The sequence below is a fragment of the Taudactylus pleione genome, unplaced genomic scaffold (assembly GCF_031769625.1).
Source record: "Taudactylus pleione unplaced genomic scaffold, aTauple2 ptg000215l, whole genome shotgun sequence".
NCBI classification, from domain to species: Eukaryota; Metazoa; Chordata; class Amphibia; order Anura; family Myobatrachidae; genus Taudactylus; species Taudactylus pleione.
The window spans coordinates 353,604-381,043 of NW_028284617.1; the positions used below are offsets into that span (position 1 = coordinate 353,604).

Sequence of the window (27,440 nt, forward strand, 5' to 3'; positions counted from 1 at the left end):
ACCAATAGGACCTCAGTGCCCAGATACTGGATACTGCCACTGTTTGCTGTTTTTACTCTTCACTCCAGTATTCCCCCGCAGGCTTGCCATACCCCACTAGCTCGGTTCAGTACAGGGAGTGTGTATGCAGGGGGGTGGTTGCTATGACATACACTTTTTACGGGCGCCATGGTCCCAACTCTGGTAACAACTGACGCAGTGTTGGGCAGCCGACCAGGCAGCACTCTGGGTCAGCGGAGCCAGGACTGCCTAGTTCTATGCATAGGAGACGAAATAACTGCTGGCGTAACTGCGTACTGCGGTAGTGGAGAGCCCACCGCTACTGGTCACACACGCGACCTCTGCTAAATATATGTAGGAGGGGCCTGCCTGTGCCTCCCGCTTGGGCAAACCTAACAGCCCTTGTTTGTAAAGGGGGACAGGGCTCAGAGGCAAACGCAGAATTTCTACAGAGGGGCTTTCAAATGCCTGATTTTTAGCATGTTACCACTAAGAGGGCATAATCAGCACTGAAAACCAGCTATAACAGGCATCATACGAATATACGGAATTAAATAATTCTTGCATATACAGCCAGGACAAACAGCTTCAGTAATCAATTCAATGTAAAAAGTAGAGTCATCCTGTCTGAGCTGAATCTTTTTATTACATATGTGGGCTCTATTACAGATCATTTGAGCAAGTTGGGGAATCTGGGGGAGGGCAGAAAAAGAAACATGTACTGCCGTGGACATAGATGCACAGATTGGTCTCTTTATGTACTGGATAGGGTATTATTCAGTATTAATAATTGATCCTATAGATGGGCTATATCAGTGCACCCCGAACAGTACATGTTTTCCAGGTCACCTTGTCGGTGCTCAACTATATTCATTACTGGCTTTCCAATTTATTTACTACTTGCTGCACCACTATATTCATTACATGTTTTCCAGATCCCCTAGTCGATGCACCACGTTATTTATTACTGGCTGTCCAATTTATTTTCTACCGGCTGCACAACCATATTCATTGCATGTTTTCCAGATCTCCTAGTAACACATTTTAAAAGATCAACAGGGACTGAAGTGTGCCAGTTAGTTAATTAGTGACATTACTAAGGGGATCCTAATTTTGTATGGTCCCTTATACTATGGGGCACAAATAGGGCAGACTGTGGAACCTGGGAGGATTTCCTGCCGCGCCTAGAGCAGGCAGCAGCAGCCCCCCAGTATTAAGATGGCGGCCGCACTCGGGGCAAAGCCATGCCCCCTTCGCCCTTCGCCACCCCAATAGCGGGTGCCCAACGGCCCGCAGGCCGCTCATTGAACCAAACCAGCGGAGCAGCCAATGCTGCCTGCCTCTGGTTAAACAAAATAGAGACGGAGCCAGCGGCAACATGCTGAGCCGCGCTACGTCTCACAGCACAGGCGGGACCGAAGTTTCTGGCCTCGGCTCTGCTAAGGCGCGCGGCCACGCCGGGCACCACGTGGAGGCAGCATCGGAGGCGGTGGATACCGCCAGTTGCCTCCGTACAGCAAAGATAAAGAGCAGGACTGACAGCCACGGCCATAGCTGCGGCCCTGCCCTACTGTGCAAGCGCTGCCTCAGGCCTTGTCCGCGATAAGCGCAGCGGCCTGCTCGAGGGGGGGGGGCGAGAAAGAGTTGGGCAGCACAGGAGCCTGCTGTTTTAGCCCAGCAGCACACATAGCGGGCAGTGTTAACAGGAGTGATGGGGGGACATTTTGAAGGGCAAGAGGGGGAGACCAGGAAGGAATCCCAGGGGTATAGAAGATTGAGGGAAAGCATGGAAGAATAGGGGAAAAGAATGAAAGTATATGGTAAGAGAACAAAAGAATAGCTGGAGGGTAGAGAACAGGAGAAAGAGAAAAGGAAAAAAGGAGATAAATACAGGAGATTCACATCACACTTTGTACTTTCCTGTCCTGGAAAAAAACTGTAACAAAGAGGCAGATTTGCATACATCACTCCATTATATACTCTTAGACCACTCCTCATGAAACATTTATTGGCTACATAAGACCAGCTACACTTAAAGTGGCAATAACCAACATGTTATTAAACTGGCAACACTCAAAACACTTGTGGTTTAATATCCCTTAGGCTTAAATTGACAACCTTTGGTCTTACTTAGGTTAGTATGGAGGTAGTTGTGTGGGTGGCTGTGTAATATCTCCTCACAGGTGCTGACTGACCCTCAATCAAGGTGACAAGTATTACAATGGTGAGTATACACTCCGTGTGTGTGTCCTGTCCTTGTCCCCTTCCTTCCGGTATCAGTGATCCTTGCACACCCACATTTCACCCTCAGTGCACAAGTACTATTAGGTGATTCCTGGGTGGCTGAGGCACCAGTGCTTGTGATAACCGTTTATCCTCCCAGTGAAGGTCACCATCACCCGTGACTATTCCCTTGCTTGTCACCCTAAAGGACGAAACGCGCTGAATAGTTAATTCTATTCTTTTTTTCCTTAGTGACAACGGCCGGAGGTTCCTACTGATGGTCTTCAATGGCACCTAGGAGGAGGACCCTACTAGGGACACTATGACAGTGAGCACCTGTCAGGGATCTTCTCCCCCCGAGTTCTAACATTTCAATAATAAATATTCTATTAAATACTTACATTAGAGACATAAGAAATAAAACTTATTGAAGCACCAATAGCACAATGCATGTCAGTATCACCACTGTGTAATATAATTCTCACATTTATAATGGTGGACGCACCCCATAATATTATTTAGGTATTTGAACTACAAAAATAAAACATAATCAATATTTTGGAAAACTGGGTCCATTTAAGGATCACTCAGTGACCAGACTTACCATCAGTGTTCCCCCTGAGATAAGTAACACAGGGCCTGATTCATTACAATTGCTATTGCGATCATAGCTGCAATTACGCACGGAGACCCACTGCGAAAATATGCTAATGCTTGCAATCACAATCCCGTTACAGCCTAACATAAGGACGCCCACTTCACCTTATTCACATCCGTAACACATTGCAAGTCTGCAAAACCATCGGTAACATCGAGCACCATCGGATCCTAACACACAATTACAGGTCTGACTCAGAATTTGCTAACCTCATCACATGCAATGTAACCTCAGGCCGTGTCATACTTGCCAACAATCAGCTCCCTCCTTCCGGGAGGGAGCTGATTGTCGGCTAACAGCGGGGGTCATGTCCGGACAGCTGTGACACGTTTGGGGGTGGAGCCGAGAGCGGGGCTGTGCGATCGCACCATCGTGGCCCCGCCCCCTCTTCACAATGCCGTTATTTTCAGCACTGTGAAGCAGGGACAGGGCCATGATGACGCGATTCAGCGTGAATCGTGTCAACAGTCTCCCCGCTGTGGGGATTTCTAGTGTATTCTGGGGGGAGGTCGGAAGGGTTGGGGAATGTCGGGATGCTTGCCTGCCTTTCCGGGGGGCCGGGAGCGGCACCCAATATTCGGGAGGCTCCCGGCCAAATCAGGAGGGTAGGCAAGCCTGAGCTGTGTACAGGGCTGCCATCAGAAATTGTGGGGAGAGAATAGGCAGGGCCCCCACCAAGGAGGGTGGGGGGGTTGGCAGAGGTGGGTGGAGCTACACCAGAGGGTCGGACACCAATTTGCGTAAACCAATTTGAAAAGCAGTAAAGCAGCATATATATATATATATATATATATAAAAGAGAGTCACGAGCGGCACTCACAGGTCTTAGTAGCAATAGTAGTAAATAAAGAGACACTACTCCATATACTTATTTACTGCAATTGCTACTAAAACCTGTGAGGAGGGGGCACGACAGGGAAGGCTGGTAGGACTTGGGAGAAGCACAGGGCAAGGAAGAATGGCAGGGACAGCTTGCTGGACTGGGGGGGAGTAGTATGGTACCTTTTTTCGATTTTTTTTCAACTGGCTGCGCTGGTGCAGCCAGCCAACCAGAGTCAGCGCTGAGAGAGCAGAGAGAGGGAGGGGCTGGGGTGGCTCTAGTAGTAGCGCTGCATCCGTGCATCGGCATTTCCAATATGGCGTGACTGTGAGCCAATCACAGCTTGCGGACCAGCAGCCAATCAGGAGCGGCTGCTCCTGATTGGCTGCCGGTCCGCGAGCTCCTGCTGGCTTGCGGCGGCACAATAAATGACAAGCAGCCGGCAGTGTTGTATTTCCATTGAACAGGGCTGCAAGTGCAGGACTGCAGCACCCGGGCCCCCTCTCTTTCCGCTGTCTCCGGGCCCGGGACTCGAGGCCTGCCAGTCCCCCCCTGATTTCGGCCCTGGCTTTGTATGGCATCGCAGTGGCTAATTTATGCAGTTGTGATCTATGATGAATCAGGCCCAATATAGGGGTACAAATTCAAAAGATTTAGTACACCCACATGTTTCCAGTTCTTAGTGAAGTGCTTGCAGTTTATTGTCTCATTGTACAAGTTTTAATCTACATTTTTTACTCATAGTCATTCTTTCTACCATGGAAATCACATAGAGGGCCTGATTCAGAGCTGCGATTTTGCATGGGTCGCAATTGCAGAAATATGCTAATGTCTACAAACCTTGCACAAGCATAGAGACGCTCACTGCTGCCTTCTCATATGCATCCGATGTCTCACACCAGCATAAACATCGGTAACATCGATGTAGATCGGGCAGCCATGCAGCATAGGTGGCAAGTCTGACCTGTCTCAAACACAGCGACTGACACACAGAGAGCTCTCATGCTGCGAAGGAGATCGCAATGGCTTATTTATGCACACCCATGAAATGGCATTTAAACGGTCAGACACACCTGCATATGCCTAGTCGCCCCCCCGTTACCTCCCCAAATGCTGACTACCTGTCACTCACTCTGCGATTGACTCCTCTGTGCGAGCGCAGTCACAAAATAATCTATGCACATGCACAGTGCAGCTTACATGCATGTGCGATGGTAAACAATCGCTCAATCTGCATAAATATCAGCATGGCGTACATCTCTGTATAAGGCTCAGAGTTCGGGAAGTTCTTTCCAACACTGTTGCTGAAGTTCTCACAAATGTATTGAGCTTATTGGTTAGTTGTTTTTACCCTTCTGTGCAGTTTATCCCAAGCCAGCTTAATTGGGTTTAACAGGCTGATTCAGCCTTGGGAATATAGTAAGATATAGCAAGTAACTGTGCACCTTGGTAAAACCATGCTGCACTGCAGGTCGGGCAGATGTAAAATGTGCAGATAGATTTAGATTTGGGAGGGATGAGCCCAAACTGTCATCTAAGTTGCAGTGTAAAAATAAAGTTGTGTAGTATTTGTGGGCTACATGCTAAAGCAGCCAGTATTTACCACACAAAATATATGTATTACTATTTGCACCCCTTACATTCTAACATGGTTTGTCCAGGTTCACAGTTACTTGCTATATCTTACTCTATTCCCAAAGCTGAATCAGGCCCTAAGTCTGGAGACTGTGCGGTCCATGCACCCCAACGCCAAAGGAAAAGAAAATTTATTAAACAAGTGCAGGGGCAAATACAGGATTTTCTGAGGGAGAGGGAGGGGGTTTCTAATAAAATAATTAAAATAAAATAAATATATATATATATATATATATACTGTGTGTATATATATATATATATATATATATATATATATATATATTGTTAAACACACACATACACATATAATATATGCAGCATAACACACATGTACATGTATATATAACACATATACATAAATCCACGCTAACATAGGTACATACACATACATCCACACAAACATACATACACATATGTACACTCTAACACATACAGATATATACATACGCATATATACACACTAACACATACAGAAATACATACCCATATATACACACTAACACAGACATATACAGTACATACACACTAACACATAGACATATACAGTACATACCCATATATACACACTAACACATAGACATATACAGTACAAACACACTAACACAGACATATACAGTACATACCCATATATACACACTAACACAGACATATACAGTACATACACACTAACACATATACAGTACATACCCATATATACACACTAACACAGACATATACAGTACATACCCATATATACACACTAACACATAGACATATACAGTACAAACACACTAACACAGACATATACAGTACATACCCATATATACACACTAACACAGACATATACAGTACATACACATATATACACACTAACACATAGACATATACAGTACAAACACACTAACACAGACATATACAGTACATACACATTTATACACACTAACACATAGACATATACAGTACATACACATATATACACACTAACACATAGACATATACAGTACATACACACTAACACAGACATATACAGTACATACCCATATATACACACTAACACAGACATATACAGTACATACACACTAACACATATACAGTACATACCCATATATACACACTAACACAGACATATACAGTACATACACATATATACACACTAACACATAGACATATACAGTATATACCGATACATACACACTAACACAGACATATACAGTACATACACATATATACACACTAACACAGACATATACAGTACATACCCATATATACACACAAACACAGACATATACAGTACACATACACGTATATACACACTAACACATAGACATATACAGTACATACACATATATACACACTAACACAGACATATACAGTACATACCCATATATACACACAAACACAGACATATACAGTACACATACACGTATATACACACTAACACATAGACATATACAGTACATACACATATATGCACACTAACACAGACATATACAGTACATACACATATATACACACTAGCACATAGACATATACAGTACATACACACTAAGACAGACAAACACAAAAATATTTATTACTTACACTTCTGCACAGCACCTGGTTGCTAGTGGGTGGCTGGCATCATGCATTATTAGGCCCCGCCCCCAAGGAACGACGCGATTCACGGTTGTTCGGGGGCGGGGTTTGACACTGGCTCCGCCCCCATTTCAAGCCGACTGAAGGGGGAAGTAGGGGAATCGTGAAGGAAGGGGTTTCTCAGGTTGGTAGCAGCGCCCCACTCCCTTTTCACTTAAGGGGGTAGTGGGGGCACTGCGGGGGACTATGCAGCAGTTGCAGGAGCAGCACTGGACCCCCTCCCTTTCTGCCAGGGTCCGGGCCCGGGACTCGAGTACCGGCAGTCCCCCCCTGATGGCGGCCCTGCGCGCATGCGTATTAAAAACCCTACGCATGCGCAGATGGGCGAACATCGCTGAGAATGAGCGTACTGCCGCTTACGAGCAGCTCTGAATCAAGCCCTTAGCCCATTGCTTGTTCCCTGAAAAAGGTGTTTTCTTATAACTGTAACATTTACACAGTTTTGGCTAAGCTAAACTCTTTTCCATATCCTCTAACAGCTCAGGGCTTCCCTGTGTAAGGTTATTAACTGGACTTGAATTGCAAAAAAAATGTCAATAAAAACTGAAAAAATGGGGGTGTTGTAAATCTTTTGACCCCTAGTGTAGATATTAAAGTATCTTGGCCAAATGTAATAGCCTGCGATTTACAGGAGCCAGCACAATTCTGGTGAGATAGTCACTAGGTTTAAAGCTGATATTGCCTTTAAACTAATTATCACTTTAAATGTAAAGACTATCTCGCCGGAATCATGGCGGCTTCCACAATTCGCTTGCAATTACATTTGGCCCTTATTTGCAACACCCCTAACATGAGATAAAGGGGCTGATTCTAAATTTGGAGCAACGTAAACTAAAACAAAGCCAGTAACTTTGCACCTGGACAAACCATGTTACAATGCAAAGGTGCAAATGCATGTATTTTAGTAAACTCCCTAATGGTTGATATGTGCACTATACCTTACAGACTTAAAATGACTAAAAACGTATCTAAAAATAAACACACGGACAACAACAGTTGGATTTAAAATTAAAGGTCAATTTTATTTGACAACAGATTATTAATAATTAATTAAATATTGAATTTGGGCTATCGAATTAGACCATTAGATCTTGCCAATTGAAATTGATTGTGAGCTTAAAGTTAGTATGGTGGTGGACAACAAAGAACGGACACTCCCACAAAAAACAGGCAGACCAAACACATCACTCGTTAGAGTTCAACTCTCCAGAAAAAGCACGCCCGGATGGGCTGTGTCATTTCCCTGTAGGACATTTTGGCCTATAATTGAACAAGTAGAGCGCACCCATCTAACTTGTATAACGACTAAAAACACACTACCGTTCTTTCCACCACAACACTCATAGCAAACAAACATGCAAAAACAAAAACATTATTTCCAGAAACAAAGAGGCTGAATCTACTGTATGCATATCAGACCGAATATACCAGCAAGGCCACACCCCCTAGGAACCCTATAGGCTAATTCTAATGTCTGACACTAACAACAACATTCTCATAGGTATACTGCTATCACAACCACGGGGTTTAACCTGGCTCAGTCAGATTGCACCTGCCTTACGCTGTCCTTCTGAATGCAGGGTAAATAATGGCTGATTTAGCATGTAGCCTACAAATGCTGGGCAGCTTTATTTTTACACTTCAAATTAGAGTTCAGATAGGACACGCCCCTCCCAAAATTAAATATCTCTGCATATTATAAATCCGCCCCACCTGCAGTACAATATGGTTTGTCCTGGTGCAAAGTGATTCCTTTTTTCTTTGCATTGCACCCAACTCTGAAACAGCCCCAGAAAGTTTTTGAGATATCTCAGGAATAAAAATACAGTAGTTTTTATTTCATAATTTCCTATCTTTTTGACACTAAGGCCCCCATTTCCAAACGAGTTTTATAATCAAAACGAGTGATAAGTTTCACTGTGTATGATAAATGGTGCTCCAGCCAATCAGCTCCCTCCCAACTGTAATTTTTCTAACAGTTGACAGTTGGGAGCTGATTGGCTGGAGCACCATTTATCATACACAGTGACATTTATCACTCATTTTGGTGATAAAACTCGTTAGTAAATGAGGCCCTAAGATTGCTCTATTATTATATTTTGCTAAATTTTAATAATTTTGTATATAATTTTACTGATATAAAATAAAAGCTGAATGTAACCTGTGGATCACACTATAGCAGCCCATTTTTATTGTTTTTTACAAGCAGACAGGTATCACCTGACCCTGATAGGCTAAATAAGTACAGTAATTACATATGAGATTTGGGTGACACATTGGACCCCAAAGATTCCCATCACAGTGCTTGGGACAGGGCCCACCAGTAATTTATATAAACATGGTTGTATTATAGGCACTGTGGATAACAGGCAGTGACACTGGGCCTACAGCAGCTGGTGATGTCACAAAGCTTTATGATGTCATAGAGCTGCTGGCTCAGTTGCTTACCTGCATAAGATACGTTTGTGTGTTTTCACCTATTGCAGTGTGAAGGCGATTTTATTCGTGCTTAGCGAATTTTTCTTTATTTTTCTTGATTTATCTTGATATGAGATCAAGAAAGAGGAAAAGGCGACCAGATAACAACAGGTCTCCTATTAAGGAGAGTAGTAGGAGTAATAAGGAGGATATCTGTGTGGGAAGAGGAGATTCTCCCAATATCACAGAGGGAGGAGATATTGAGGTGAGAGAGGACCATCAGTGTAAGAACAACAGGAACCAGGCTAGAACATCAAAGCAGCCAGGTAAGGCCCCTAATAAGAGGCCCAAGGTAGACAACACCATCAGCAAGAGATCAGCTGTAAAGAGACCCTTAGACAAGACCGGGGACACTGGCTGCAATAAGAAAAAGAAGGAGGAGCTGAGACATGACAGCCCAGGAGAGGGACCCAGTGCTCCCATCATAGAGCTCACAGCTCGGAGGGGCAATAAGAGAACTCACAAAAGTGAAGCCCCAGACCATCAAAAGAAATTTAAAAAGGGAAGAGCAGGTAAAAAGCCTTTTGCTTGAAAACACTAATAAGGGAGAGATGTATCAAATTGTCTAACAATAAAAAGCTTTAAAATGACAGAAGCTGATTGGTTGCTATAGGTTTGATACATCTCCCCCCACATGTAATGTAATAGAGAAGTAAGTGAGGTGTAGGTTAGTACTTACGTGCAATACGGTGACGTCATGTTCTCACCTCTCACCACCATTCACATCCTTTCCCTATCACCTAACTCTGCAACATCTTTATACCTTGTTATTACTATTCTGCAGCACCTGTGACTGTTACATTGTCCTATCCAATGCTGGCAGCTATTCCCTATTCATTTATTTCATTTCTCTTACACCCCAACAACATATAATTAGGCAACATAACAATATTCTTACCAGATACTATATAATACAGAGTATAAATACTTTCTATGATATAATTATCTCAAACCTTTAAATGAAATATTGCCAAATATCTATGTTTATATCAGTCAATAAATGTGATTTCTCTTTATGCCACAAGGTGTAAGTGGGACCCCTCCAGCCAGCCCCCCGGAAACAGCCGCTGCCTCTCATATATTGGAATGTTTGATCTACCACAGTATTATTGGAGAGGGCGGTTTCGGGAAGGTAAGTGATTAGTACATATTTGGTGACTTACCTGTAAACAATGCAGCAAATATATCTTAAGAACTTTGCTTTAATAACTATATAATATAATTAGGAATGTGCGCAGGACCATTTTTGCCGGATTTGGATTTGGTTCTAATTCGTCGTCTTGCTTTGGATTTGGATTTGGATTTTTTTACAAAACTTGACAAACAAAAGCTAAAATCACATAAATTGGGCTTTTTTTTCTTCCTAGAGTATTATTAACCTAAATAACCTTGATTTCCAGTCATTTACAGTCAATTTAGACCACCTCACAGTTTAAATTATAGTTTTCACCATTATTGGCCAAAGGTTGCAGTGATCTGACTGGTTACCAAGCGACAAAGCAGCGGCGCAGACACCACAGTATAAAGCACATCAATGACAGATTGCCACACAGCAGTGGCAGAAATGAAAAGTAGTGCACCCACCCAGTGGGGTACGGCCAGCAGAATCACAGTACTTGTTTACAAAGTGGGCTACGGCCTTAGGAGTCACAGTGCACAATCTTATTCACATTACACAGCACATAGAGGGGAATTCAATTAGAGGCGAAAAGCCATATTCGCCTGTTTTTTTGTGAAAAATTTGCCTAAAATAAATTCGCCAAATTCAATTCCAGGACAATTTCGCCTAAGTGGAAACAATTCTCCAAAAATGATTCTCCAATCAATAGCTGGTGAAAACAAATGCAAAATCTTTATTTTGGGGTGCAAACATGGGGAAACAACTCAGACCCCTTGGGACAGCCCCCAAAGGACAAATACGCAAAAAAACCCAGAAACTAAAACCTAAGAACACCCCAAAAAAGGCATGTCATTTTTGGGGTGTAAATTTAAAAAGTGGGGGGATAAACATTAAAAGTAGCGAAAAATACTTCTTGGGGGTCCACAAGTATGGGTCAGGTGTTTTTGGGATTGCAGGTGCATGCAGCAGGTGGATATTCATAAGAATATGCTAGCACCCATTTTCAAGCTCCCCAAATTTGTCTGGACTACTTATTTTCACCAAAAAATACAGCTTTATGCCATTCTTCACCACTTTTACAAAGACGCTAATAGCAGCCAATTTACACAACTTAAGTACGCAAAATAGTTTTATTAGGGCTATTAGTACACATCTATATTGATTCCCTATGTTAGTGCATCTTTTTCTGGGGTACAGACTGATTTCCCCAATTCTTTCAGTACTTTTCACCTGTTCCGCATTCGCCTATTTCCGTGTTCGCCTGTTTTGCAATTGAATTAGGCGAAAAGCGGGGACGAGCACGGAATAAATTCGCCTCTGAAACAGGCGAATGAAGCGAACAGTCGGACAGGCGAAAACTTCGCCTCTAATTGAATATGGCTCATAGTGCCCCTGATTCACATTACACCATAAAGTAGTGTCTCTTATTTATGTTACGACACAGTAGTGCCCCTTTTACACAATGCCCACAGTAGTTACCCTTTTACACAATACCCACAGGAGTGCTCCTTTTACACAATGCCCACAGGAGTGCTCCTTTTACACAATGCCAACAGTAGTGACCCTTTTACACAATGCCCATAGTAGTGACCCTTATACACAATGCCCACAATAGTGACCCTTTTACACAATGTCCACAGTAGTGACCATTTTACGCAATGCCCACAGTAATGACCCTTATACACAAAGCCCAAAGTAGTAATGCCCCTTATACAATGCCCACAGTAGTAGTGCCACTTATACAATGCCCACAGCAGTGGTGTCCCTTACACAATGCCCCCAGTAGTGGTGCCCCCTATGCAGTCCCCTTAGTAGTAGGGCTCCCTATGCAGTGCCCCCAGTAGTAGTATGCCCCCCAGTAGCAGTGCCCCCAATAGTATGCCCCCCAGTAGTAGTGCCCCCATTAGCAGGCCCCCAGTAGTATGCCCCCCAGTAGTAGTGCCCCCATTAGTAGTGCCCCCAGTAGTAGTATGCCACCCAGTAGCAGTGCCCCCATTAGCAGGCCCCCAGTAGTAGTGCCCCTATTAGCAGGCCTCCAGTAGTAGTGCCCCCAGTAGCAGTATGCCCCCAGTAGCAGTGCCCCCATTAGCATGCCCCTAGTAGTATGCCCCAAGTAGCAGTGCCCCCAGTAGTAGTATGCCCCCCTAGTAGCAGTGCCCCCATTAGCAGGCCCCCAGTAGTAGTGCCCCTATTAGCAGGCCCCCAGTAGTAGTGCCCCCAGTGGCAGTGCCCCCATTAGCATGCCCCTAGTAGTATGCCCCAAGTAGCAGTGCCCCCAGTAGTAGTATGCCCCCCTAGTATCAGTGCACCCCATTAGCAGGCCCCCAGTAGTAGTGCCCCCCAGTAGTATGCCCCCCATTAGCAGGCCCCCAGTAGTAGTGCCCCCAGTAGCAAGCCCCAATAGTAGTATGCCCCCCAGTAGTAGTGCCCCCATTAGCAGGCCCTCAGTAGTAGTGCCCCCATTAGCAGGCCCCCAGTAGTATGCCTCCAGTAGTAGTATGCCCCCTAGTAGTAGTGCCCCCATTAGCATTCCCCCAGTAGTATGCCCCATAGTAGTATGCCCTCTGTAGCAGGCCCCCAGTAGTAGTCCCCCATAAGCATGCCCCCAGTAGTAGTATGCCCCCCAGTATCAGTGACCCCATTAGCATGCCCCCAGTAGTATGCCCCCCAGTAGTAGTGCCCCCAGTAGTAGGCCCCCAGTATTAGTGCCCCCATTAGCAGGCCCCCAGTAGTACTTACCTGAATCCCCGCTCCTGTCTCTGTACACTCTGCTCTACTCTGTTACGCGTGGAGGGAGGCGGAAGACAGAGCTCATGAGTGAGCTCCAACCGTCTTCCTCCGTGCAGCAGCCAATAAGAGTCTGCCTGACTCTCATTGGCTGCTTTTACAAACACACAGCTGCCGCTGGCGGCTGTGTGTTTGTGTCTGTGTAGGGCAGACAGCTATCACAGTGGTCTGCCCTACACTAGAGGAGCCCTGACGTCGGATTCTCTCATGAGAATCCGACATCAGGAGGCTGCGGCTCGGCCTCTAATGGGGATCCGAGTCAGGCAGGGAACACTCGAACAGGGTTCGGGTGGACTGGGATCCCCTATGTTCAGAGCGGTTTGGATTCCACAGAATCTGTACCGCTCATATCTAAATATAATTATCATTACATGCACATAGGTGTTTACATTGGGAGCTCTCCATTAAAAATACAATGGGGCCTATGTAACAAGGCAAATATAGAGGATACAGTGGCACATTCCCACACTCACCTCCATATATGGTTTTGGACTGTTGCTTAGTACAGCTGACAGGGGTGTGGCCAGTGTAGGTGTCAGGGCGGAGCTAGGGCACACATGCATGGCAATGATATTAGTTATTATCATACAGCCTGTTGTACCACTCCCTGCTTTGAAATCCTCTGTTACCTCTGAGGTGCTAGGGGACAGTTCTACTCTGCGTTTTTGTATTGTAATAGGCCAATGTTAGATATGACATACCTCCCAACATTTGTGACTGGAGATGCGCGCCCGAAAAGGGGGCATTACGAGATGGTAAAGGGGATGTTGCCTAATGGCACACCCCCATTTACATCACTAAAAGGCGTTCCCAGCATCTCCGAGATGCTGGGCTGCCCCCGGGCTTCTCCCCCATGCTGTGAATAGATGCTGTGCTCTGCATATCCGCTGCTCTGCTATGCAGAGCAGCAGTGTATGCTTCCCCCAACTTCCCCCTACTGCTGGACACTGCGGCCCATGGGTGGGACAGCGGGACAGTCCCAGAAAAAGCGGACTGTCCCGCTGAATGCGGGACAGTTGGGAGGTATGGATATGGTGCTGTCTGCTCAAAACTGGGGCTCCATTGTTCTTACATTTTGTTGCCCAGAACAGTCACCAAATAAGCTCACTTCAATGTCCTGCTTGTGTACAGGCTATTACAGAGACTATAGGGGCTGAGAAGCTGGTGATGGTTGGTATCTCAGGAACAAGTGAAGACCCACAAGGATCTACTAGATGGGGAGATTGGGCTTTCTGTAATAAATGTTGGGCACAAAAGATCTACAATCCTGGGCTCAGGGAAGACGCTCATCCCCTGTACTTTCCCTACGGGGTGATGGGACGTTCTCACCTTGCTGTTGTCAATTTATCTTGCTGTCTCCTGTTTGTACAATGATCTTTGGGAGTGTCAACCAGGCAGGTTCCACAGCTAAATAACATTGCAAATTGCTTCTAACTCTTATACCCTGTCCCACCAAAAACCCAGCTGTGAGCACTGAGCACAGAGTAAGCACGGGTCAGAGCCAGGTTTTACCCCTTTTACACCAGCAGCTGGACCTGAGTTATATCCCGGGTCCGGCATTACAGTGGACTTTTGAAGCTGATGTATTCTCCAAGCATTACTGAAGCCAGGCCATCCCCTGGTTTGAGGAATGACCCGGGTCATCGTGACTCTGGTCATGCTGTTTATAGTGGACCGATACTCAGTTCCTTTCTGATATCAACTCTGGTCATGACCTGGGTTAGATTCCTCGGTCACTTGACTTGGGTTATTTTTCCAGGACCATTTTCCACTCAGCAGTGACCTGGATCGACCCGGCAATAACCAGGGTTATTGCAGCAGTGGGAAAGGGGTATTCATACCAGTAAAATTATCTGTCTCATGCAGGTACTGCTGGCATCCCACCCCAACAGCAGAGAGCAGCTGGCAGTAAAACTGGTGAAGAAGAGGACACTACTAAGGGGCAAGAACCCTATATTTATAGAGCGGGACATCCTGCAAGTCACTGGCAACAGCAGTTTCTTCACCCATGGCTATGCAGCATCCCAGACCCCGGTAAGAGTCTCTGTATCTGTCATAATTGAAACTAACTTCTGAATATCACAGCTTCTGTAATATAAGACAATTATTTTACCATTATTGGACCCCCGCATAATTCCAATGGCACATATTGTATGACGCATTATTCTGACACAGAGGTTTATTATCCTAATTCTGTACATTTGTGTAGTATCTGGGATCCTTCAACCCATGCTCCTCACTGTCCAACACTGACTCAATCACTTACCCCGTGTCCTGTGGACATTATATATGTAGAGGCCCATCTCAGACAGAAGACGGGCTGTATACAGCGTATACATTGGGCCTCATTCACATCACTAGTGGTGACTGAGTATTACTGATTATAATCTGCTGTGTGTCAGAGTAATGTCCATAATGTAACTTATATCATACTCTCTGATTCCTATACAGGAACACATCATATTCATCATGGAGTACCTGAGTGGGGGAGATCTATACCAGCTAATAGAGAAGAGTGCCCCATTAGGTGATGCCACTAGCAGGTAAAAGAGAACGTGGGTATATTATTACTATTATTATTATTGATATGACAAATAGGAACATCAGTGTTTCCATCCCTGCACCTGGGCTGTAGTAGGACCCGGCCTATGCGGCCTAACAAATCCAGGCTGGGCCTTTATAGGTGTCCATGGTGACAGGTCTGTGTATAATACAGAGTCTCCTGGACACAGGGGCTCCATTGTGTTACTCAGCTATACAAAGAGCATGGGCGGGATGCATCAAGGGCAGAAATGTGGTCGAAAATGTGCATTTCTCATATGCACCTAGCCTCGGAGGGCGCGGTGGGTAATGACATCTTCCTGTTGGGATTACCAATAGGAGCCCATGGGCTTCTCTCAGCAGAGTGCTGAGAGAGGTTTCCAATCAAATCCTTCCCAGCATTCTCCACAGCACATGCCAGAGGGGCTTCTGGGTCAAAGACCCGAATGTCCCTCCATCGCAAAGGGACGCTCTTACCGACAGAGCGGTCCTTTGCGGTGATCGTCATGCATACCAGCTATACCAACACCAGCATGCATGCGATGACCGGTGGAATGCATCGCGAGTGCAATGCATCATGCATCCCGCCCCATGTGTGATAATAATATGTCACGTGTCACTCTTATACTCTGATACTATATCAGGGGGAATGTACTATCTCATTATTGGTCATTTTACTTTAAAAATATTTGCTATTAATATTTATGTTCTTTCTTCCTCATCAGATTTTTAACAGCAGAAATCCTTTGTGGGCTCCAATTCCTCCACTCAAGGGGCATTATCCATAGGTAACTCGTTATTTCTAATGATCACATACAGTAACCCCCTATATGCAGTTACAGTATAGCTATTATGTTGCTGGGGGTCAGGCTATAGAGAAGTGTCTCTGCCCTTTTCTGCAAATGGGGGATCATTCATTCTTGAGTTACATGATATGTAGGGCGAGGTTCTTGTGACTGCTTCACACATCCTCTTATCTCCATCTTTATCCCACCACATACATAGGGGCCTATTTATCATAGATTTCCCCTGAAAATACCAATTTTTAGGTGGTACCTGCAAATATTAAGTAACCCCTGAATGTATGTATAGGGAATCTCAGCACATATTGGGGATATCTGCTGCAATCCCCCAGTTTAATCACAAAAGCAGCCGCCATAGGTTTCTATAGGTTTCTATGGGGGCTGCATACTGTATATGCCGATTTTACCAAGCTCTGGAATGTGAAGTATTCTGGAGCTTGGCCCCATTAGCTAACACCATCTTCAGATAGTTATTGGGAAAGGGATCCATAGGATGTCTGCACGGCAATGGCTGCCACTATAGATATAGATAAGAAATTATGTTTATTAGGTCTAAAACCTGATAACTAATAAATAGGCCCCATAGTGACTCTATGTAGCTGTCAGTCACAGTGATTGCCTCCCTACAGTCACCATGTTTTACATCACTGATCCCTTTTTCCCACTGTGACGCTGACATGGTTCTTATTGTGTCTCTGGGAATCTTTCTCTGTAACAAACAGTTATACAGCTGGTAGCTGTCTGACAGGCAGAACTTACACTCATTCTCCTCACAGGGACATCAAACCGGAGAACGTGCTCCTAGATGCTGTTGGCCATGCCAAAATTGGTGATTTTGGCCTTGCAGTTAAAAACACCAATGGCCAGAAGATATCAGGAGCTGCTGGGACGGTGGGTTACATGGCCCCTGAGGTAAGTAACAGATTAATTGTCTACAGGCTTCTCATACTGTATCTCCATTTCACTATTAATCGGACAACATCTTGGTTCTTAATGATATCTAAACACAGGGTCTTAGTCAGGGATGGATGCAGGGTCTGAGTCAGGGATGGACGCAGGGTCTGAGTCAGGGATGGACGCAGGGCCTGAATCAGGGATGGACGCAGGGTCTGAGTCAGGGATGGAGGCAGGGTCTGAGTCAGGGATGGAGGCAGGGTCTGAGTCAGGGATGGACGCAGGGTCTGAGTCAGGGATGGAGGCAGGGTCTGAGTCAGGGATGGATGCAGGGTCTGAGTCAGGGATGGAGGCAGGGCCTGAGTCAGGGATGGAGGCAGGGTCTGAGTCAGGGATGGACGCAGGGTCTGAGTCAGGGATGGACGCAGGGCCTGAATCAGGGATGGACGCAGGGCCTGAATCAGGGATGGACGCAGGGTCTGAGTCAGGGATGGAGGCAGGGTCTGAGTCAGGGATGGAGGCAGGGTCTGAGTCAGGGATGGACGCAGGGTCTGAGTCAGGGATGGACGCAGGGTCTGAGTCAGGGATGGACACAGGGTCTGAGTCAGGGATGGAGGCAGGGTCTGAGTCAGGGATGGACGCAGGGTCTGAGTCAGGGATGGATACAGGGCCTAAGCCAGCATTGTGTGGTATTGCACAGCTGCAGGGAATTAGCTGTGCAATACCGTACAGCTGATATACTAATGCAGCAGGAAGCGTCTGGTGTACATAGAGGCCTCATGACAGCATCGCAGATACAATTGCTGTGCCCTAAGACGCAGCATCAGATCTTCTTCAAGACAACCTGCAATCTAAGTAACCCTGAGGTTACTCAGATTGCACCTAGCAGCTGCGTAGTCGAGGCCAGGAAGTTTGTGTTGGAAGACGCAGACCCTGGCCTCAACACTCCTGCAATAATGGGACAAGACATGGAGGCTAGCTCCACCCACTCCCTGCCCCCAAATGGCCGCAGCCTGTGAATCAGTCTCTAGCTTTGGGGAACTGTGAGAGATCTTGCAGTAGAGACTGGCGCCTGTGTAGTACAGATCCTGCACATGCACCAGTCTTCTAACATCGCAATAGTACACATACCATCGGGTTTGCATATTACTTTGAATCAGGACCGCAATGCAGATGTTTGCGCAATTGAGCAATTATCGGAATCTGAGCATGTATCAAGTTCCATTACCGCCAGCTGTCGGAGCGACTATTTTCTTGCAGTGTGATTGACAGGCCGGGTACATTTGGGGGGAGTAAAGGGGGAGGCATTTGGTGACCATTTTGGGTGCATGTCGCTGTCTGTGATCCTGTACACAGAAAAATGGTTCTCAGTTGCCGTGGACACTCTGTGTGACAATAGGGTTACTCAGAAATCCGATAATCAACTGATCTATGACTAATGCTGGGTCTTTGTACAGTCACTTGGATTTGTGAAGTCACCGGTGAGCGGCTCAATACAAATCTAGGTGACTGTGACATTTGCATATTCTTGCACAGTCGCTGTGTACACATTTGCAGCACGATTAGGGTCCATCTCTGAATCAGGTTATAGTCCAGAAGAATATTTTCAAGAGGAAGAGAAGTGACACAAAATTATATAAGTACAGACTAATATATCCAAGTAAGCAATGTTACATAGGGGCTTATGCAGAGGTGGCAGCTGTTGCATTCGTACTGTAACTGAGATTTTGGATGCAGCGAACTTGTGAAAATATGTTAATGACTCAGCCACTGTCTTGTGTACAGAGATGCCCCACCGGCCGGTGTCTCGGATGCGCCACTTACATACAATAGCCCCAACATCGGTCCCAGAATTGAACTTCTGAGCAACCCTATGGTGTCTCATAATGTCCGTCTCAACTAAGAGGCCGGGCCCAGTCCATCTGCAAACAAATGCGCAGAGACTGACTAGGAGGGGCCCAGAATACGGTGGTGACATGCCTGTGTTTTTGTATCCTCACCCCCGTTACCTCCCCCCATCGTTACTAATCAATCACAGTATGTGGAAAAAAATCGCTCCACTGCATTCACCTCTGTATTAGGCCCGTAGTCACATGGGCTGTAATTATTAGGCAGTGAAGTGGAGTTTTTGGCCAGAGAAAGAGGCTATCACCGCTTCTTCCTATATAAGATGTCACATTGCATATCACTGTGATATGCGGCAACATGGTGTGGGAACATTGTTATTTATGAATAGACCCAAGCATTGCAATGTTCACTTAGCATAATTATGTAGAGATGAAAAAAGGAAAGAGGGCCCTGCTCTCACGATCTTATGATCTTTAGGGGATATGGGTGGACACAATAGGGGGCAGAGGGTAAAGTAGAGATGGGCAGAGACTATAGAGGTAGTAGGGAGGGTAATAGGGTAGAATGAAAACAATACATGTAAAGTCTGGGAAGCAGGTGAAAGACTACTGGAGTGAGGGAGGGAGTTCCAGAGGTTAGGAGAGGCCCAGGAGAAGTCCTGACTGTGAGAGTGGGAAGTGGTGATCAGGGAGATTAGCAGAGAGATGAGGGTGGGAGGAAGCATGTGAGGAGATGAGGCTGGAGATGTAGGGAGGTGAGGTGTGGGTGAGAGCTTAGTAGATGAGTGAGTTTACATTAATAAAAACCTTTTACCAAAGCGTAAAAGCCTATACCAGGAATGATTCAGTAACAATATATAGTAGGCAGTACAGTGCATGAATGGCTTCCACAGGGTATTCATTCCCCAAATGAGTCTTATGACCTTGTGGTACATTCAGTCAGGGAGCTCTAACCCCTCTTGATGTTCCCACTTCCATATTTAAATAGCTTCCAAAAAGATGGCCAAGCTGTCCTTCCTCTGCAGTCCCCCAGGTGTACTTCTGCACGCTGCAGCTTATCCAGCACTTCCTGTGACATAAGCGGCTGAAAGTATCAGTAGCTTCCCCGTCACTTGTGTCTTCTGTCTTCCATCATTCACAGAGGATTCCACTGACGAGTAATGCTGCCAAGTCTCTCCACCCACTAATGTGCCAGCATCACGCTGCAGCTCCATGTATACCAACTGCTGACTACTCTACTGGGCACCACAGCTTTATGTACATGATCATATTCCTATATAAGTAATCATTGCACTTTCTCCATATTTATTGCTGTGATTGCCTCATTTGCCTCGGTGTTTGCTTTGGCTCTCTAGTATAATATACACGGTCATTATTTATCATAACAGTTATTTTAATTTAGTAATTGATTTCTCTCACATAAACCCTCAGCTGAATGCTGTCTGTGTAATTGCCTGTATATGTTCATTGATATTCTTCCTTCCATCAGATGTTTCATTGTGCACAAAAAGGAGAGGTGTCAGCATAACCCGGTGCCTCCTGCCAGGTTGGACAATGTACTAATCATCTGTTTCTCCATCATGTTTTTACAGATGCTTAGAAAGAAGCCGTATGATGCCATGGTAGACATTTTTTCCTTGGGTGTCATGGTATTTGAGATGGCCACAGGAGACCAACCCTTTTACTGTGGTGAAGAGTCTGTTGAGGTTATAAAATCTGTCCTCAACGATAACCCAGTCTACCCAGAGGAACTCAGTCCTGGCATCACTAACATCCTAAAGCGAGTGAGTATGCAGTATACAGGCTTATCACAGGGTCAGGAGATTATACAGTCACAGGGGAAATAAGGCACAGGTCTGAGAACATACATTAATACTAATGAATACACTCCCAGCAAATGTACAGCCATGGCCAAATGTTTTGAATGACAAGTATTGGTTTTCACAAAGTTTGCTGCTTCTGTGTTTTTGTCAGATGTTACTATGGTATACTGAAGTAAAATTACAAGCATTTCATAAGTGTCAGGCTTTTATTGGCAATTACATTAAGTTTATTTATGCAATGAGTCAATATTTGCAGTGCTGACCCTTCTTTTTCAAGACCTCTGCAATTCGCCCTGGCATGCTGTCAATCAACTTCTGGGCCACATACTGACAGATGGCCGCCCATTCTTGCCTAATCGATGCTTGGAGTTTGTCAGAATTTGTGGCTTTTTGTTTGTCCACCCACCTCTTGAGGATTGACCAAAAGTTCTCAATGGGATTAAGGTCTGGGGAGCAGGGCTGTAACTAGGGCACCGCAGGACAAGCGGCAATGTTCAGGCCTGTTAATTTTCTGTTTATTATCATTCTCACTTCTAGCTTCCTCTTATTTCATCCAAGCATTTTCTGGCCTACCCCATCTCTTCCCTGGTCCTTCCCCATGAGGCCTTTCCCCTTTTTTTGGGTGCATTATGTCCCTATTTGAAAAATAGGGGGTGCTAATGTCCTTTCTGGCTCAGGGCACCAAAAAGTCTAGTTACAGCTCTGCTGGGGAGTTTCCTGGCCATGGACCTGTTCCCCTAGCCACTTAGTTATCACTTTTGCCTTATGGCAAGGTGCTCCATCATGCTGGAAAAGGCATTGTTTGTCACCAAACTGTTCTTGGGAGAAGTTGCTCTTGGAGGATGTTTTGGTACCATTCTTTATTCATGGCTGTGCTCTTAGGCAAAATTGTGAGTGAGCCCACTCCCTTGGCTGAGAAGCAACCCCACACATGAATGCTCTCAGGATGCTTTACTGTTGGCATGACACAGGACTGATGGTAGCGCTCACCGTTCCTTCTCCAGACAAGTGATTTTCCAGATGCCCTAAACAATCTGAAAGGGGATTCATCAGAGAAAATAACTTTACCCCAGTCCTCAGCAGTCAATCCCTGTACCTTTTGCAGAATATCAGTCTGTCCCTGATGTTTTTTCTAGAGAGAAGTGGCTTCTTTGCTGCACTTCTTGACACCAGGCCATCCTCCAAAAGTCGTCACCTCACTGTGCGTTAATATGCACTCACACCTGCCTGCTGCCATTCCTGAGCAAGCTCTGCACTGGTGGTGCCCCAATCCCGCTGCATCAACTTTAGGAGACGGTCCTGGTGCATGCTGGACTTTCTTGGGCACCCCGAAGCCTTCTTCACAACTATTGAACCTCTCTCCTTGAAGTTCTTCATGATCCGATAAATGGTTGATTTAGGTGCAATCTTACTAGCAGCAATATCCTTGCCTGTGAAGCCCATTTTGTACAAAGCAACGATGACTGCATGTGTTTCCTTGCAGGTAACCATGGTTGACAGAGGAAGAACAATGATTTCAAGCACCACCCTCCTTTTAAAGCTTCCAGTCTGTTAATTCTAACTCAATCAGCATCACCTGTGTTAACAAGAGAATCATTGACATGTCGCCAGCTGGTCCTTTTGTGGCAGGGGTGAAATGCAGTGGAAATTTTGTTTTTCGGATTAAGGAGCTCATTCAGACCCACTTGCTAAAATGCAAACGTTCACTGCTGCCGATGGTATGCAGTGTGTATGCATCGCAGTGCGCATACCTTAGCGAAAGCTCACAATGTGTTCGCTCACTGCGCATAGACAGCCCAGCAGAGTGAGTGACAGGGGAAGCAGTTTGTAGGTGGTAACAGGGGCTGGCCATTAAAAACAAGGGAGTGGAGGTGCAAACACAGGCATGCCTGAGCATCTCAACTGCATTTTAGAAGTGTGCATAATTATAAGACAGCATCATAGTACACGTCACCTGGCTTGTATTTACACAGAAGTGCTCGCAGTGCTTGCGGCAGGGTATGGTAATGTACCGATGGTTGGATACACTTCCTGGGCATGATGTGCACAAGTGAGGATCTTAAGACAGGCTGGGGGGTGTCTGCATACACTATGTGATCGCTCTCTAAGAAATACTGGGTGTGCAAATGCATTGCTTGCACTGCCTACGCAATTTGCATACACATCTAGCGAGCTTCTCTGAATCAGCTCTTAAGTTCATTGTCATGGCAAAGAGGGACTTTGCAATTAATTGCAAATCATCTGATCACTCTTCATGACATTCTGGAGTATATGCAAAAACTGAAGCAGCAGACTTTGTGAAAACCAATACGTGTGTCATTCTCAAAAGTTTTGGCCATGGCTGTAGTTGTAAGACAAAATGTAATATTTTATATATGTCACCCTGAGAATAAAGTAGCATAAGGAAAAGGAATGACATTGGTCAGCTAGTACTTATCTACCATTAACACTCTATACTTTTCTGTTTATTCCTTTGATAGTTCCTATGCAAATCCCCAGAAAGAAGGCAGCGACTATATATTAACATCAAAGATCATCAGTTTTTCTGGCCCATTAACTGGGAAGACCTGGAGGCTGGCAGGATATGTCCCCCATTCATAATGCCACCGGTAAGTATATGTACAATATAGGAATGTACACAATATGTGCTCCATCATACAGTCCTATTATCTCATAGACAATGCTGGTGATCAGGAGAGATGAATGTCATTGTACAAATGGTCACACAAATGCCAATCTAGAGGGACAATGGGCCTGATTCATTACAGATCGCAACTGCAACAGTGTAAGCAGATCCGCCGATGGTGCGTACTGCGCATGCACTGCACGAGTTAGCATTGCGATCACACTGCGTTTACCTACACAGATAGGAATCCATCGCAGAGTGAGTGACAGGCCGTGAGCATTTGGGGATGGTGGCGGGGGAGTGGTTGGTGAAACGCAGGCGTGTCTGTCCATTTTCATGGGCGTGCATAAATTAGCCACTGCAACGACATACACAGCTTGTGCACACACTGCGTGCGATGAGGTTAGCAATTTCTGAGTAAGGTCAACCCTGCTGTAATTGTGCGTGAGGGGCCGATGTTACTCGGTAGCAGTAGGCATCTCTATGCTGGCTGTGCGATGGCATTGAGATGACATTCATTAGCATATTCTCGCAGCGGACAAGTACATGCAATCTCTTACTTGTCATCCTTGCTGGATCAGGCCCACAGTATGGCTAAATTACTGCTGTAAAAATGTTGTGGCCAAATGCAGAATGTGGAGAATATTTTGTGGAATGTTTTTGAAATTCAATTGTAAACACATGGACAGTATATGTTTATTATCAGCCGTATATGTTACTTTCAGCCAATTTATTGCAATCGGTGGCAAATGCAGAATTTCTAGAGGGAGTTTAGAAATCCTTGATTTTGAGCGAGTGTGGCCAGTCCATGGAGAGGGCATCATTAGCACTTACACTGTGTCATACAAAGGGCCTGATTCAGCAAGGATCGTAACTGCTAATGCAATAGCGATTATGCACGCAGTCTCACTGCGATAGTAGTATGCTAATCCATTGCGATCACTATGCCATCGCAGAACATTAGGACGCCCACTTTACCTTACACACATACATATGTACTGTTTAGTACAACTGCAAAACCATCTGTACTATTGAGTACCATCGCAGCCTCATGCACACTTGCACAAGCTCTGACCTTACTCAGGAATTGCTAACTTCAGCTCATGCTATGAGGCCTCAGGCTGCATACGGCATTGCAGTGGATAATTTTTACACGCCCAGGCAACGTCGTTCCAACGCACTGGCACGCCTGTGTTTCGCCGACCACCCCGCGTGACCACCCACAAACGGCACTTTCTATCAATCACTCTGCAATGGATCTGCATAGTCACTGCGATCGCAGTGTTCAGTTCACACACTGCGTTCCATGCGCAGAATGCAACGATCGGTCGATTGCGTAAGTAATCTCAGATGCGATCGGTAGTGAATCAGGCCCAAAGTACTGTGTGTGTCATAATTCTGACATATAAAAGGCCAGCAAACATAGTTAACCCATTAGATGTGGCAATAGGGCCATCCTGCCTGAGCTGAATGTTTTTATTTCAGATGTGGGCACAATTCCAGAGTATTGGAGCAAGTCTGGGAGTCTAGGCGAGCAGCAGAAGAACCTAGCACTGCCCTGGGCATATATGTACACATTAGTTTCCTTGTGCACTTGATTAATGATCCCTATAGATGGTTTATAGTAGTGCACCCCTTAGTGCATGTTTTCCAGATCTCCTAGTTGGTGCACAGGTGTATTTATTTCTGGCTGACACATTAAAAGATCCACAGATGGTGCTGACCATTTCTGATACTGAGAAGAACATGCAACACTAGTATAATTCTATTAGTTTACTATTTCTATTGTGGTCATGGTGTGGGCTGGAGAGGGGCAACCAAAAAAAACCTTGCATTTGCCTATGGCAATATTCTTCCTTTCACATGCAACATGCATTGATATTGTAGAAGGGTAAATCCAAACTAAAATGTAATTATACAGCAACCCAAAGTCAGTGAGGCATCTAGTTACCATTATACATATATCTATATCTATACATTTATCTATAGTAAGCAGAGTTTGCACATTACATAATTATTTTTCATTATGACACAGTGACAAAGAGCCCCATTACTGTGTATTTATTTTGTGTTTACATGATGGATCTGATTTGTCTCCTTTTCCTAGACCCCAGTTACCACCTGTGAACATCATAAACTGGATGACTTGGTACCACCTCAAGCATCACGGGAGCCACCAATATCTAAGGTGGAGGAGCGCCGGTTCCGTGGATTCTCGTTTGTAAGTGACCGGTGGAGAACCATGGACAACCAGTGATCGGCATAACATCCTGCCTGGTTCCATCACAGCAATTTTCACCTGCTGATTAACATCAAATACAGCAATACCATCTGCTGAATACCAACAATACAGTAGTAACATCTGCTGTTTACCAACAATCACAGTAGTAACATCTGCTGTTTACCAACAAACACAGTAGTAACATCTGCTGTTTACCAATAATCACAGTAGTAACATCTGCTGTTTACCAACAATCACAGTAGTAACATCTGCTGTTTACCAATAATCACAGTAGTAACATCTGCTGTTTACCAACAAACACATTAGTAACATCTGCTGTTTACCAACAATCACAGTAGTAACATCTGCTGTTTACCAACAATCACAGTAGTAACATCTGCTGTTTACCAACAATCACAGTAGTAACATCTGCTGTTTACCAACAAACACAGTAGTAACATCTGCTGTTTACCAATAATCACAGTAGTAACATCTGCTGTTTACCAACAATCACAGTAGTAACATCTGCTGTGTCCTCAAGTCTGTAGCAGCATTATTTCTTGCACCTGGATAATCTCGGCATTCCATAAAACTGGCATGTTAGTTGCAGCAGCAGTTCCTCTGTACTTCAAAACTTGGGACAGCAGAGGTAATATTTTTATATACAATCAACTCTATTACAGTATTTGACTAAATTATAACATTTAGATTGTAGAATGATTTGCTGTGTACACAACTCTGTATTTGCTGAGGTCCACCAGTCACCAGCATCTCTACACCCTAATCACACCATGTACAGGATGTGTATAATGGTGCACACCCCAACACAATATACCACATTATAGTGACACTGATGTATCTATGGTCAATATTCCAACAAAATTACTAATAGGAAATAAATGTTCAGTATTATCAGATTACAGAATACATTATTTACCCTAATTCAATGACTGGCTACTCGTACTCATAAATCACAGATATAAACAAGCCTATAATCTATTCCCATGTAATAAATTGTCTGCTCGACAGGTGTAAGATAGAGAGAGAAGAACTGTAAATATATATTACTGCTTTGTACATAAGACCTTTCCATACTATGGGCTAAAGTTACTAAGAGTCAGTTTTGGTTGATTTTGCATTCTTGTGCATTTTGCTGTCTTGTGTGCAAAGTGGAGATTTACTAAAGTAAAAAAACGACGCAAAACCAACCAGAAATCTGACTTTACAACAGTTTAGAACATTGGACCAACAAATGATACTTTCACATAGACGACTACAGAAACTGAAGATTTACTAACAGTCGGTTTTGAAATTGACCATTAGCCGTCCACAAACCGACTGAAAAACCTG

General features: G+C 44.8%; 1 protein-coding gene across 1 annotated transcript; it reads left to right on the forward strand.

Moving 5' to 3' along the window:
* Positions 1-1,378: 1,378 nt before the first annotated feature.
* Positions 1,379-26,126, forward strand: LOC148517505 (protein kinase C delta type-like). Its single transcript, XM_088478577.1, has 9 exons — positions 1,379-1,511; positions 10,475-10,560; positions 15,202-15,369; positions 15,787-15,878; positions 16,602-16,664; positions 17,456-17,609; positions 21,028-21,204; positions 23,724-23,852; positions 25,977-26,126. Exons 1-9 carry the CDS (start codon positions 1,379-1,381, stop codon positions 26,124-26,126), a joined length of 1,152 nt encoding a protein of 383 aa, XP_088334703.1.
* Positions 26,127-27,440: the final 1,314 nt, after the last annotated feature.

Coding starts and splice junctions, on each gene's coding strand:
- LOC148517505 (XM_088478577.1), top strand. CDS start 1,379: ATGCTGAGCCGCGCTACGTCTCACAGCACAGGCGGGACCGAAGTTTCT. Junction 15,879..16,601: donor TTAGGTGATGCCACTAGCAG/GTAAAAGAGAAC, acceptor CTTCCTCATCAG/ATTTTTAACAGCAGAAATCC. Junction 23,853..25,976: donor CCCCATTCATAATGCCACCG/GTAAGTATATGT, acceptor TCCTTTTCCTAG/ACCCCAGTTACCACCTGTGA.